The 12,385-nt window shown below is 33.0% G+C and overlaps 2 protein-coding genes across 2 annotated transcripts; one reads left to right on the top strand and one right to left on the bottom strand.

Annotated features, from left to right (window-relative positions):
- The first annotated feature begins 856 nt into the window (after nt 1-856).
- On the top strand, nt 857-2,074 carry LOC118751906. The gene is made up of 3 exons (XM_036486731.1): nt 857-988; nt 1,055-1,362; nt 1,436-2,074. Exons 1-3 carry the CDS (start codon nt 931-933, stop codon nt 1,526-1,528), a joined length of 459 nt encoding a protein of 152 aa, XP_036342624.1. The 5' UTR covers nt 857-930; the 3' UTR covers nt 1,529-2,074.
- A 2,792-nt stretch (nt 2,075-4,866) lies between these two features.
- LOC118751904 (endoplasmic reticulum resident protein 44-like) lies at nt 4,867-12,380 on the bottom strand (the record flags this gene model as incomplete). The annotated part of the gene is given in 5 exon segments (XM_036486729.1): nt 4,867-5,735; nt 5,846-6,044; nt 6,103-6,259; nt 6,261-6,370; nt 12,350-12,380. Coding segments are annotated over 5 exon segments (645 nt in total), but the record flags the coding sequence as incomplete, so codon positions are not given.
- Nucleotides 12,381-12,385: the final 5 nt, after the last annotated feature.

Below are 12,385 nucleotides of genomic sequence, written 5' to 3' on the forward strand. Positions count from 1 at the left end.
TTATAAAGCTATATAATTCACGTAATTACGTAATATAATACCACTTTTGTTTACAAAAATCTCGAACGAGTTCTCAAGAACGATTCACGATTCAGACGAATCACCAAAGAACGATTTAATTTACGATTTAAAGAACGATTGTAATGTAAATATGTGCAAATAGTGCTTGCTTGCTTTTTCGTTTAATTAATTAATTGGAAATGGGAATTACAGTTACAAGGAATGGGATATTAGTTGTGTTTTTTTACTTGCCAGCAACTCTCCGGTAACTTTATTTCTAAGAATTCGCTCTCATAGAAAAAATTTACAAAAAAGTACGTGAACGCTTTTCCAGTAATAATTTGCAAGTTTCATGAACAGCTGATAAATTGGTTGCCTATTCGCAGCATATTCCTAATAAAACAATATATTTTATATTTAAATATGTTTATTTTGTGAATTTCCACAATAAAAAGGCACAAACAGTTTCCTTATTAGTTTAAATTTCATCCAGCAACATGCGATCAGCTGTTTTTCGTACTGGCAAATTCTTACAAGTAAAAATTTATCCAGTAAAATCCAGTAAAAACTTAAAACTTTCGCTCTCTCAATTTCCCCTACTTTGCAAGTTTTTGCGTACGAACGAAAACGCCAAAACATGAAAATTAAGTAAAAACTTTTACTGGATTTTACTGGAAATTAGTAAAAAAAAACGCAACTATTATATGGGACCGGACCAAATATCGGTTGGGACCAAATGCAACAGGGTGAAACCAGTGTTTATCACCCTATACTTCCGGTAGTGCATTCCAGTGACGTCCGGTAGTGAATTCCAGTGGAAGTGTTGTGATCTATCCCTGTTCTGACATTCGTTCTGAAAAGGCGTTGGTTGTGTTTTCTTCATTTTTAATCCTGCAACTGGTGGTATTATCTATTATCCTTAGTGTAGTAATGGAAACATGGAAGCTTCTGATTCTCACAGTAATAGCCATATATTACATAGGACAAGGTAAATGTGGTCACCACCGGTTGCTGAAATGCTAAACTGTTTTCTATGCTAACGCCCTAATTTCAGTACACTTCGTACACGGATTGGAGTGCTATGTGTGTTCCAACCAAACTGGTAATACTGAGAAATGCCTGAATACAATAAAAACATGTGAACCAGGTGAGGATGCTTGCGGTACGGAGATACGTTGGGGCAGTCAGCCGTATTTCTCTCAAGGTGCGCTGAAGCAATACTATGTTTCCAAGCGGTGTTTGACGAAGCAACAGTGCCAGCAGCGTCGTAAACGCTACATGCAGTATTGCACACATATTTGGTACGAGGATTGGTGGTGTTATGAATGCTGCGTCGGCGATCGCTGTAATTATTTTGTGATTGTAAGTTGATTAAATTAAATTAATATCAAATAAAAACACGGATTAAAATATCTGTAATTTTCATCTCTTGCAGAGTGGGTCAACGCAGCCCCAAATGGCAAGCCGCACAATAATTGGAGGTTTGATTGTGTTATCGGTATTGGGCATGCTTTCATGCCTCTATTAAAACTTGGTAAAGATTAATATAAAGCTCACCTCTCGGAGCCTTCACGTTATTAAAGCTAATAATCGTAACATGAAACTCGAATAATTAAGCACAAAAATCGTTAGATAGTTTATACAATATATTTCAGCATTATTGTGTTCGAATATTAACCGTCCAATTAATATACATAGATACCTTAGTATAATGAAGCGGTTTATTATTATTGCTTTAAAAAAGCACTAGCTTTTATTGAAAATTTAATTTACCAATAATACCGTGGATTCTGTTCTCTTATTAATAAGATGTATCATGATAAAAACAGCGTGTACGAAAATTCATAAAAAAATGGGGAAGTTGAAATGCATACCTTTATTGAATGCATTTACAAACTGAAATATGGTTGATATATGTACATATCATATTTTTTTCATCGGTAGCACAATTTTAATATGGTACAAAGTTTGTTTACTTAAGTATATAAAAACATAAGTACATTCCGAAAGTGTTTTCCGACTTAAAATCCGAGCACATTTAAACAGAACAATAAAATTGAATTTGTATTTATAATAACTTGCTTTAATTATTACTAAATGAATTGGTAACTAAAATAATTGTTCCCACGCTGTTACAACAACATAATCAATACTATATTTTTTCATTATTTAACTACATCGGTATGCTTAAGCGGATATTCCTAACCATGTACATACATATGTATGAAGTTTGTGGCTTCGTTGAGCTTACTCACTGTACTCTTACTTGGTGGTCGAAGATGCTTTCTCTATCATTTTGATTTCACGTTCATGGATGCTTCTACTTGTTTGTTTCCTTAAAACTAGCACAACAGCAAATCACATTGTTAGCAAGAAATGAAAGATAACGTCGTTAAAAATGGGATTCCCATAAGCTTGCATGCACTCAACGTTTTACCAAACAGTGCCCTAGTCGGAATTTTTATGTTTATTACTCACACGCAATTAGATGTGTTGATAGCCAATACTGCGGTTACTGGAGTTGTTAGGTTCATACATACCTATGTACATATGTACGTGCAGAAATGTGTTTATCATAGTTTAAAATTTCGCCTACCTCAGTTTATTACCTACATGTTTTGTTTATGCGAATAGGATAGCTGTGGCCAGAGAATTTCTAAGCTTAAGTTCATAGTAGCAGTTAGAGGCTTTCGACGACAATTGGCGAGTGTTCGTGAAAAAACGTTAAGTTAACTAACATACTTTTAAGAACGCGTAGACTTGAATCACAGTAATAAAAAATTGATGTGTCGAACGCGATAATTAAAAAGACCGTCAAATTGTCTACTACGAAAAAAAGAAAGAAAAACATCACCTCTACTGTATATCACTTACATACATAGTATATATATGTATGTATGTATGTAAAGACTCGTACGTAGTTCGTTGGTGTGGTGCACGACAGACGGTCATGTGCATGGACAAACTAGAGGCGCAGGCATCAAGCAGCCGTCAACAGGCAGTCGTCGATATGCAGGTAGACTACAGACGGTAAGGAATAATTTACATTTTTATACGCTATATACATATTTATGCATAGTACTAATGCAAGGATTAGCGTATGTTCTTGTAGGCATGAAAACAACGTGTAGCGCGGGCAAAGAGCGCCGCAAACCCATAACGGTGAGATGTGTACGCGCTGTGGCGAATGGATATGTAAACATCGTTTATGGGTTTCTAAATTCACGACTCCTCATGTAAAATATATGCATACTCTAGTAACTCTTGTTTATTTAGTGTTTTCTTTTGTTTGTTTTAAGTAAGTTAAATATAATAAAATTTCTAATTTTAATTATAAGTTACAGCTGTTAATATATAAATAAAATAAATAAAAATTTCTAATAAACTACTTATTTCATTCAATTGTGATCAAGATAAAAATATACATGTTCCAGTGGCGACTATGTATATTTTACGTCTTTAATTAGAAGCCGAAATTATGTGAAATTTTTAGTTTACCGTTAAATATGCTCCTATAAAAAAATCTCAAATAAGTGTTGTTATAGCAAGTGTATTCAGTTATTTGTTCAAGCTCTGAGAAAGTCCCTGGTGACAGAGTTTCTTTATTGGCCTCAGATCAGTACTGTGTCCAATGATAAAATAGCCAATTCTTTCAAATATATTTTTACCCAAAGAATTAAATAGCGAATTAACCAGAGATTTCCTATAATGCAATTTACAATTAGGCCATGTAAGTAATTGCAAAAAAATACTTACCGATTTGGCTCATGCGCATAGTCCAGAGTCATCGTGAAGGATGAACTCCTCCATAAAGGAAAAAGGTTTTGCTCTAAAAGTAGTTGGTATATATATGTATATGTATGTTTGTATGTATGTAGTAATTGCTTTTCATCTCGATACATCAGGGACAGACTTCCAACAACATTATAGGAAAAACCCGCAAATTATTCGACTCCCATTTTCAGAACTAGTACGAAGGTTGTTCCAGGGGCATACAAATTCCTCAAAGGGAAAGCCAGCTGGAGTCACAGCCCTTGGCCAGGTACAGATCTGGCCAGATACTTTTACCGACGATTACAATTTTCAGCTTAGGCCGAATTAGAATTTTCGATGACTGCAGCAACAACGATGCCGTTTTTAAATAGCTCATAAGTTTTAAGTCCTTTTAGAGTTGGATTCACAAGTAACATATTCAATTTCGGAAAAAATGTCAACTTTAAGGACAGGTTTTATTATTCTGTTGGCCTATATTTGAACAAATATGTTAGATATGTTGTTTTATTAATACTTTATTTTTTAACTGCTAAAATAAATTTACAGAGCAGAAACGTTTTCAAAAAATTGCAACTAAAATTATACAAAAATGTAACTTTTACGAAAAATTTGATTTATACTTATATTAATGGCGTTTTAATAAGTCTCGTAAGCGTTTCAAATAAGTTTTTATGTATTTAAGATATATGTGTCTTCTATAGCTGGTTGCTTTAAGTATTTATTATTGGTCTAAATTGGATATACTAGTTTTTTTTTTTGTAGCACGCATTTTAAATTGACAAAGTTTTGCTCCATCTTTGTATGTCTTTATCGAGAAGTAATAAGTGTGGTATATATTGCATAGTAAGGAAAACGAAAATGTATGGAAAAATAAGTTGGAAATATTTTTCAAAACTAAAGATTCTACGATGTCCCAAAGGCACTGCATAAAGTATATACTCCCGACATTTAACCGATGCAAAAATATTCTGCTTCACAAATCCTTTTCTTTGAATATCCTTAAGGCTTCCAAGTTGTAAATTTCGTCGGAAGTACACGATGGATTTTTTGTTGACTTGCTCTACAGTCTTTGCAAGAAAATTTCATTTTCAATTACCTTAGTATATTTTTATTTCATCAGTAATATTAGGAAAAAAATCAGCGCACTCTACTTTATGTGGAACATAGTGCTCGGCGCAATTAATTAAATAAAAATACATTCCATTTTCTAACTTTAAAAAAACTTATCCAAAGTAAATATAGTTATTTTTACAACTGTGTGATTTACACTGAAAGGGATTTTAATGAAAAATGTACAACTGAAAGCCAGCTTAACGCTACCATATATGTACATACTATAAGGAAAATTATTACTGTATTTAGCAAATCATACATACATCAAAAAATATTATGTGCTATTTTTTCAATAGTTTAAATAAACTTTCTTTATATCGTAAAACAAAAAAAAACCTATAATCACAATAACATTTCGTGTAGTTTTTAGCAAAGAATAAAAAGAATAAACAAAATATGCACCCATTTTGAAAAGAAAAGAAAAACAATATTCTGGACAATCGACGAGTGTACAGACAAACATATGCACGTATAAAGCAAAAAAAAAACGCAGCATAACTATGTATGTATTAAAAAACTTGCATATTTCTAAATTTTGTTGTATTTTAGCATATGAGATTGATTGATTGTTTGTTTTGATTGGTGTTATTTAGCAGGTGTCTGTCTGTGCAAGTTTAAGTGCAACCAGCACATATTTATGTGTAGATGTATCTGGGTGTATACTTGTGTATGTATTTAACCTAAAGCCTAATAATCGACCTTACAGCTCATCCTTATGCAGTAGCGTGTAACGATTCTTCGAAGGTCCTAATTTCTTAAAGCTCGATTCCGGCGGTGATGTGCCTTTGCCTGATACTAATTCGGTTTGCACCTCATTACCGGATGTATCGGGACCATAGTGGAACTCTCTGTTTAGCCATGTGAAGAAAAGGTAAAGAAAAATAATTTTAGAAAAAACGTCCAAGAGATATAATATTTTGAAATAAGAATTCATATTGCTAGACTTTTTGCAACAAACCTGTGCAATTTTCCACTGTACAAATCTTGTAAAAATTGTTTCAGCTTGCCAGGCTGATACATATCTTCGAATTTGGGGAACAAATACATGTGACGGAATGAATCGATAGCAATCAATGGCAAGTCGTCGTCTGATTTACCCAAATGATGTAACGGATGTGCAAAGCGTTGACCGTCCGCAGTTAGGAAGTTGATATTCTCTGCAAAATGAATTGGTAAATTTGAATATTTCATTGCTTTTGTTTCTCTCTTTCATACGTTTCTCATCCAACAACTGAGTTTCAATGATAGCCTTAAAGTCCTTGATCGCATCGGTATCGTCTGGTTTGTGGAAAAGTATCAAAAATGGTAAACCTTCTTCCGTCAATTCCTCGGCGTTTTCAAATGTAATCTCACGCACTAAGGGTACACATTTTTTCTTGCACCCAAATTTTCAGTTCATCAAAGTTCTGCAAACTACCCTTGTAAGTTTCATCGTTTTCATGTGACAATGCAACATCGGGTCGGAAAACAATGATTGGTTGGCCTATGGGCATACACAAATGATATTGTTTTATAAAAGTAGGTAATTTCGATAAGCAGCGTAAAAATATATCACAGTAGTTAGTTACATTTAAAAGACGTTCGCGTAAAAAAAGCTGTTAACATGTACTTAGTTTGTGCCAACTTAAATGTGCACAGAGTGCAGTAATAAAGGTTTAATGAGCTGATAATTTATTAGGTATAAATTTGTATACATATACATTAGACTGCATCACTCTCCATACAAAAAAAAAATCCGTACTGTGTTTTGAGTGGAATTATAAAATCTATATTTTAAGAAGTCCACCAAAATATTTCGGAAAAATATTAAGATTTACGTGAGCTGGACCGATTTGAAAAATGGAGTTTTTTATTAATAAAAATAGTTTCTTAAAGATATTTTTTGAGAAAAATCCCTTCAAATGACAAAACGGTTTAAGCTTAAAAAATTTTTGTGAGGGGCTTTTTAAAAAAGTTTTTTAAGAAAATATTTTTATTCATAAAAACTCCATTTTTGGAGGTATTTTCAAATCAGTCCAGCTCACGTAAATCTTAATATTTGTCCGAAACCGCAACTTTTTTGTGATGCAGTCTAATGTACATACATACATACATAGAAATGTATGAGCTAGTCATTAATTCATTAAGGAAGTTATAAAGATTCTAAATGGAATTTTAGTTTGAAGGTGAAAGGTAATACATATACATAATATGAATTAATTAAATCTTCCTCTCCTTCAAAAATTCACGTACATACATAAATTCATATAATATAGAAATGCCTTATTTTCAAAATCCTTTTAGAACAAAAAAAAAGGCTGCTACTGTTTAAATTTAGATAGTCTTCAATAAAGTAGTTTTAACAGAACTCAGAGATATATAGTCTAAGATCCGAATAGGGCGCGACCTTCACCCATCTGTTTAATGGATGAAATCTTTTTTGTATGAAATTTAACGTATTATTTCGCGAGTGGGCTAGCTGAAGAAATCCTCCTCAATTATAAATTTTTTTTATTTTGCACTCATTAGTTTAAAATAACAAATTACATACCAATCGAAAGTATTAAGCCTATAGCATGTGAAAACGTTCGGTTTTCTTTTTTTCCTGGCCTATATATCGGGTTGGCAAGTACGAACTATGATGGGTGCGGGATATCGGGCCCCGTGGGACTCGCGGTAGTGATTTCAAAATGGCCGGTATCGGGAAGGTCTTTAAAAAATTTAGCGGGCGGGCCGCGATTAAAATCTTTTCCCGACACCCCCGATAAAACCCGCAAGAAAAATCACTTTTATGAAATAACTTTTTTATTTTTTATTTACACGAAAACGAGAAGCAAGGCAAAAAATAAAATAACCGGAAAATACCAGATTTTTTTATTATTTAAAACTAATTTGAAATACATACATGTGAATTAATCCTAGTGATAGATTTCGGGCCCCACGGGACCCGCGGTACAATTCTGAAAAATGTCGGGATGGGCGTGTTCGGAACTTAAAAATTTCGTTTCGGGAATGGCGGGATCGGGATTGAAATGTTTGTCCCGCGCCCTTAACGCATTCTATAGGCTTTATGCTTTCGATTGGTATATATCGTCGCTACCATGTCAAACTATCGAATGTAAAAAATCGGTACTTTTCAGGAGAGCACAGAAACTGTTGTAAAAAATGTTGTTGTCACTAGGAAAAAGTGTGGGATTCGACACGTTGCTAAACCAGTAACCTCTGCTTTTCATTCATCATTCTAAACGCATGCGCAAGTGATCGTAAATGAAAAAGCAATTTTGCACATTCGATAGTTTGACATGGTAGCGACCATGATAAAAATATAGTAAGGTAGAACCGCTGAGAGTCACTTTTAAAATTTTTGACGTTTCCAAACAATTTAATTTTTAAATTTCCCACTGGGAAAATAGGTAAGCACCTTGCGAGGTAAGCCATGTTTTCTTTCAGTTTTTAGTACCAAAATTGTCATCATGGCCAATGTCATCTACTAGTAAAGGGCAAAATGAACACCTCCGAAGACACATTACGTTGTCAGTTGCAAAATAACGTGCAGCCGAAGTTATTTTCAAGCACCGAACTACTCCGAGCGACTGCTCTGCATTACACGTAACTTACTTTGTAAAGCGGCTCAGAAGTATGTCTGATACCAAATGTACATTCTAAATTCCTACTTACATAAGGCGGTCATGCCTTTGTAAAAGTAAGGGACGTTCGGCAGGGAAATGGTAATGACTGCCAGGTGAAGAGTAAGTTGCTAATAAGGTATTATTACGTGCTCCTAATTCCCACTGGGTTACTCACAAACTAACACACACATTTTCATTTTCAATCTCAAGCAACAACAATTTCGAACAATTTAAATTTTTTGTTTTCACTTTTATATGATTTTAAAATGTTGGCAAACTTTAAAAAAAAAAATCATGGCCGACAAATTGAGAGAACGGTTATACCTTGCTATGTTTTTATCATGGTCGCTACCATGATAAAAACATAACAAGGTAAAACCATTGAGAGGCAGTCTGACGTTTGCCAACAATATAATTTTAAAATCAAAACCATGATTCAATTATTAAAGGTTTTGTAAGTAGCTTTTTTCTAAAATTTGGCACTCCCACCCACAGGGATGGTTTTTAGAAGCAGAAGAAAAAGGGGAAGAATTCAATCACACTTCCTAAAATGGGAGCTAAATTCTATAAAAACGTGGGGATAATAGTGAATGGTGGTATTTTAAAACAAAAACGAATTTGATTTAATTATTTAATTTAAACAAGCTTATTTACATCGAATATAACCCCCTATTGTTATTAAAAATAAATATTTCTATGTTTATACCAAACTTGCGTACGTCAGATGGCGCATAACTCGAGAATGGATGGTCCACTTTCAGCTTTTTTTTTTGTTGTATTTGTTTGCCAGTTGATGGACATGAAGAAGCTATTTGTTTGCGGAAAATATGCAATATTTATTAAACAAAAAAACGGCAAATAAAAAAATTTGGAGCTTACGTTTCTTTCGCGGTTATGGCTCGATTGTTTCGAATTCTTTGATGTCGCACTTTTTATGTTCTGGGGAAAATATTCAACACTGGCTTGCACAGCCGCAGTTGGCGATTGGTGCCGGACGAACTCAGAGCACGCAGCTACTGAACGACTGAGATAGGGAACGTGATCTACATCGTCAAATGAGAAGTGGCGTAATGGGGCTTTCGCACGAGGCGATTTTTCAGGCAACTTTTGCGTTCAACTCCCGCCGGGTTGCACGAAAAAAAATTTGAATGACTAAAAATATCAAAATATAAAAAAATATTAAAATATTCGCCATAAAAAGGCGTTTGTATTGTTCAACTTTGCATTCTACTTTCAGCTAATCGCTTGCAATAAAGTTGGTCGCCAGCCAACATTCGCCTCGTGCGTACACCTTTTAAGTGTGCAATTACATCGCGCCATTGACTAAACCGAGCTGTCGTGTGACGATTGGGCCTATGGATGCGGTTTGGCAATGTTATATTGCGTCAAAATCTCATTCGGAGACACCAGGACTGTGTCGTGGAGTACAATACCTAAATACCTTCGTTGGCTCATTGAACGCTTTACTTTACAGCGACTTGGCAGAATCAAGAGGTCTCCACGAATATCGACAAATACATTTCGGCATTTAAGGGAATTTCGTCTCTTAACATTGAATTTCTGTAGTCCAACGATTCTCACCCATTTTGTCTTGTTGGCGCCAGCGAATGCAGAACAAACATTTCTTCAAATTTAAAAAGTAAAAATTTCACTACTAACAATTTAAAAATGTTCTTAAAACTTGCAAAGAAATTTGGAAAAGAAATATCACTGTTTTTGTTTTTAGGAGTAGGGTGGGAGTGTCATTGATAAAATTAGAGCGAGAGAAAGTTTTTCTTACAAAACCTTTCATTATTGAATCATGATCAAAACTCAAACTCACACACACATTCTCATTTTCAATCTCAAACAACAACAATTGTGAACAATTTAATTTTTTTATTTTCAATTTTATATGATTTTAAAATGTTGGCAAACGTCAGAAAAAAAATTATGGCCGACGAAATGAGAGAATGAATTTACCTTGTAATGTTTTTATCATGGTAGCGACGATATGTAATTTGTTCATTGAACAAATGAGTGCAAAATGAAAAAAAAGTATCCTTGCCAAGATTTTTTCAGCCAGCCCACTCGCGAAATATTTACTAGTACGTTAAATTTCTACAAAATATGCCCTATTCGGTTCTTTTACTAATGGAAATTGATTTTTTTCGTAACGGATATGTAAAGGCTGGTTTTAAAATTGCGAGCAGAGAAGTGGCGAATCGATGACGGGTTATGTCATATTTTACCGAATAATGTGTCGTCATATTTTGACAAAATTTTCTCCTCTATCCATACATTTACCAATGATAAATCAATCGATAGACCGTTTTTTAGTCCCATTTGATAATTGTTTTCACTTACTGTTTTGGCGACAAATGCCATTGAAATTGACATAATGGCTGCATTTCTTTATTCATTCTGAACGTTTGGAATAAACTTTTTTGTTTACTTATTCTTTAGAACGTTCCTGATGATATGTTAACGTATATTTCAAAGGCATTCTGTTTATTCCGGCTGTGAAATGGGATTATCCGGAATGTATAAAGAAACGCAGCCAATGAAAACTAACCTTAATATTATGTGGATTAAAATGACAATGTTTGTAGTTAGTTACCGCGTTGTGATGGTGAACTGAAAATATTTGAGCTATTCTCGGCGAATTTCTATTCGATTAAAATAATACGAAGTCCTTGAGCCTTTAGATTGCGGCAACTCAAAAATTGTATGCAGTTGAATGATACACAAAATATTCGGTTAATCCATGTGAAATCGACCAATGTTCAACCGAACATTTTTGATGTGGATGAATTCTGATCAAAGCAATTCCTTTATCATATAACAAAGTTCTGCCAAAGTTTAAAAAAAAAAAATAGTTGTTTTCCAAAGTTATGCAAAATTCTAGATACATATCATAACTTCCGGGATTTCGCAAATTTTTTTTGACTATCTCGAAACCTCAAACAAAAAAATGGTTCTAGTTTCGTTTTAAAGGTGTTATTTAGGGCTATAAAGAAATATATATACAAAAAAATGGAAAAGTAAAAAAAAAGAATTTCGAATAAAGAAACGGTAAAAAAAAACCTTTTTTTGTTGGAACTTAAATTTCTTTTTGCCAACTAAATAAAGTTATGTTAAACATTTTCTATTTAATAAAATGAAATGATATTTAAATATTTTTTTTTATTTAGATTTCGCAATATTTTTTTTGCAAACTAAATAAAGTTACCATATTTTGTGTGTTTTTTATGTGTTACATCAGACTTCTTTTTTCTAGACTTCAGCAGGGATCGACCGCTCAGCTTAAGTTTTATTGTTTTTTTTTTCCATTTTTCGTAACAAACAAATCGTGGTACAAAGCTCAATAAGACTATTGAAATAAATATTAATTAACACGCCACAATAAAAATTTACAAAAAAATAAAGTTATGTTAAACAACTTTTATTTAATAAAATTAATATTTTTTTATTTTAAATCTTGCAATAGTTTTTTTTACATTTTTTTTTATTTTTGGAGTTTTGGAGTTTTGTAGCTTTGATAGTTTGTGAGATATTCAAAAAATAATGTGTAAGATCTGGGAAATTGTGAAATTAACTTTAGTTTTTTTGTTAATTTTTTTCCTTTAGCAGAACTTCGTTAACACATAATTATTAAATGAATTAATTTGAATGATGAAACCCAATATGAAAATAATAATAAATATCTATATCTATATACATATCTTCGCTTTTACACACATTGAGAAATTCTGAATTTTTAACTAACTAAAAAATTGTAGTGCAAATACTATACATATGTATAGTACAAAGCATATGTGAAAAATGGAAAGCAAATTTAAACTAAAAACGAAATTAAAATTTACATATTTTACCTATAATGATATTGAAAAGCGCATTACCTCTTTCAA

The sequence above is a fragment of the Rhagoletis pomonella genome, unplaced genomic scaffold (genome assembly GCF_013731165.1).
Source record: "Rhagoletis pomonella isolate Grant_MI unplaced genomic scaffold, Rhpom_1.0 Rhpom_scaffold_01070, whole genome shotgun sequence".
NCBI classification, from domain to species: domain Eukaryota; kingdom Metazoa; phylum Arthropoda; class Insecta; order Diptera; family Tephritidae; genus Rhagoletis; species Rhagoletis pomonella.

What these genes read in the sequence shown, in the direction of transcription:
- LOC118751906 (XM_036486731.1), top strand. Translation starts at nt 931, where the DNA reads ATGGAAACATGGAAGCTTCTGATTCTCACAGTAATAGCCATATATTAC. An exon ending in CATATATTACATAGGACAAG is followed by an intron (nt 989 to 1,054) that starts GTAAATGTGGTC and finishes CCCTAATTTCAG; the next exon opens with TACACTTCGTACACGGATTG. An exon ending in GCTGTAATTATTTTGTGATT is followed by an intron (nt 1,363 to 1,435) that starts GTAAGTTGATTA and finishes CATCTCTTGCAG; the next exon opens with AGTGGGTCAACGCAGCCCCA.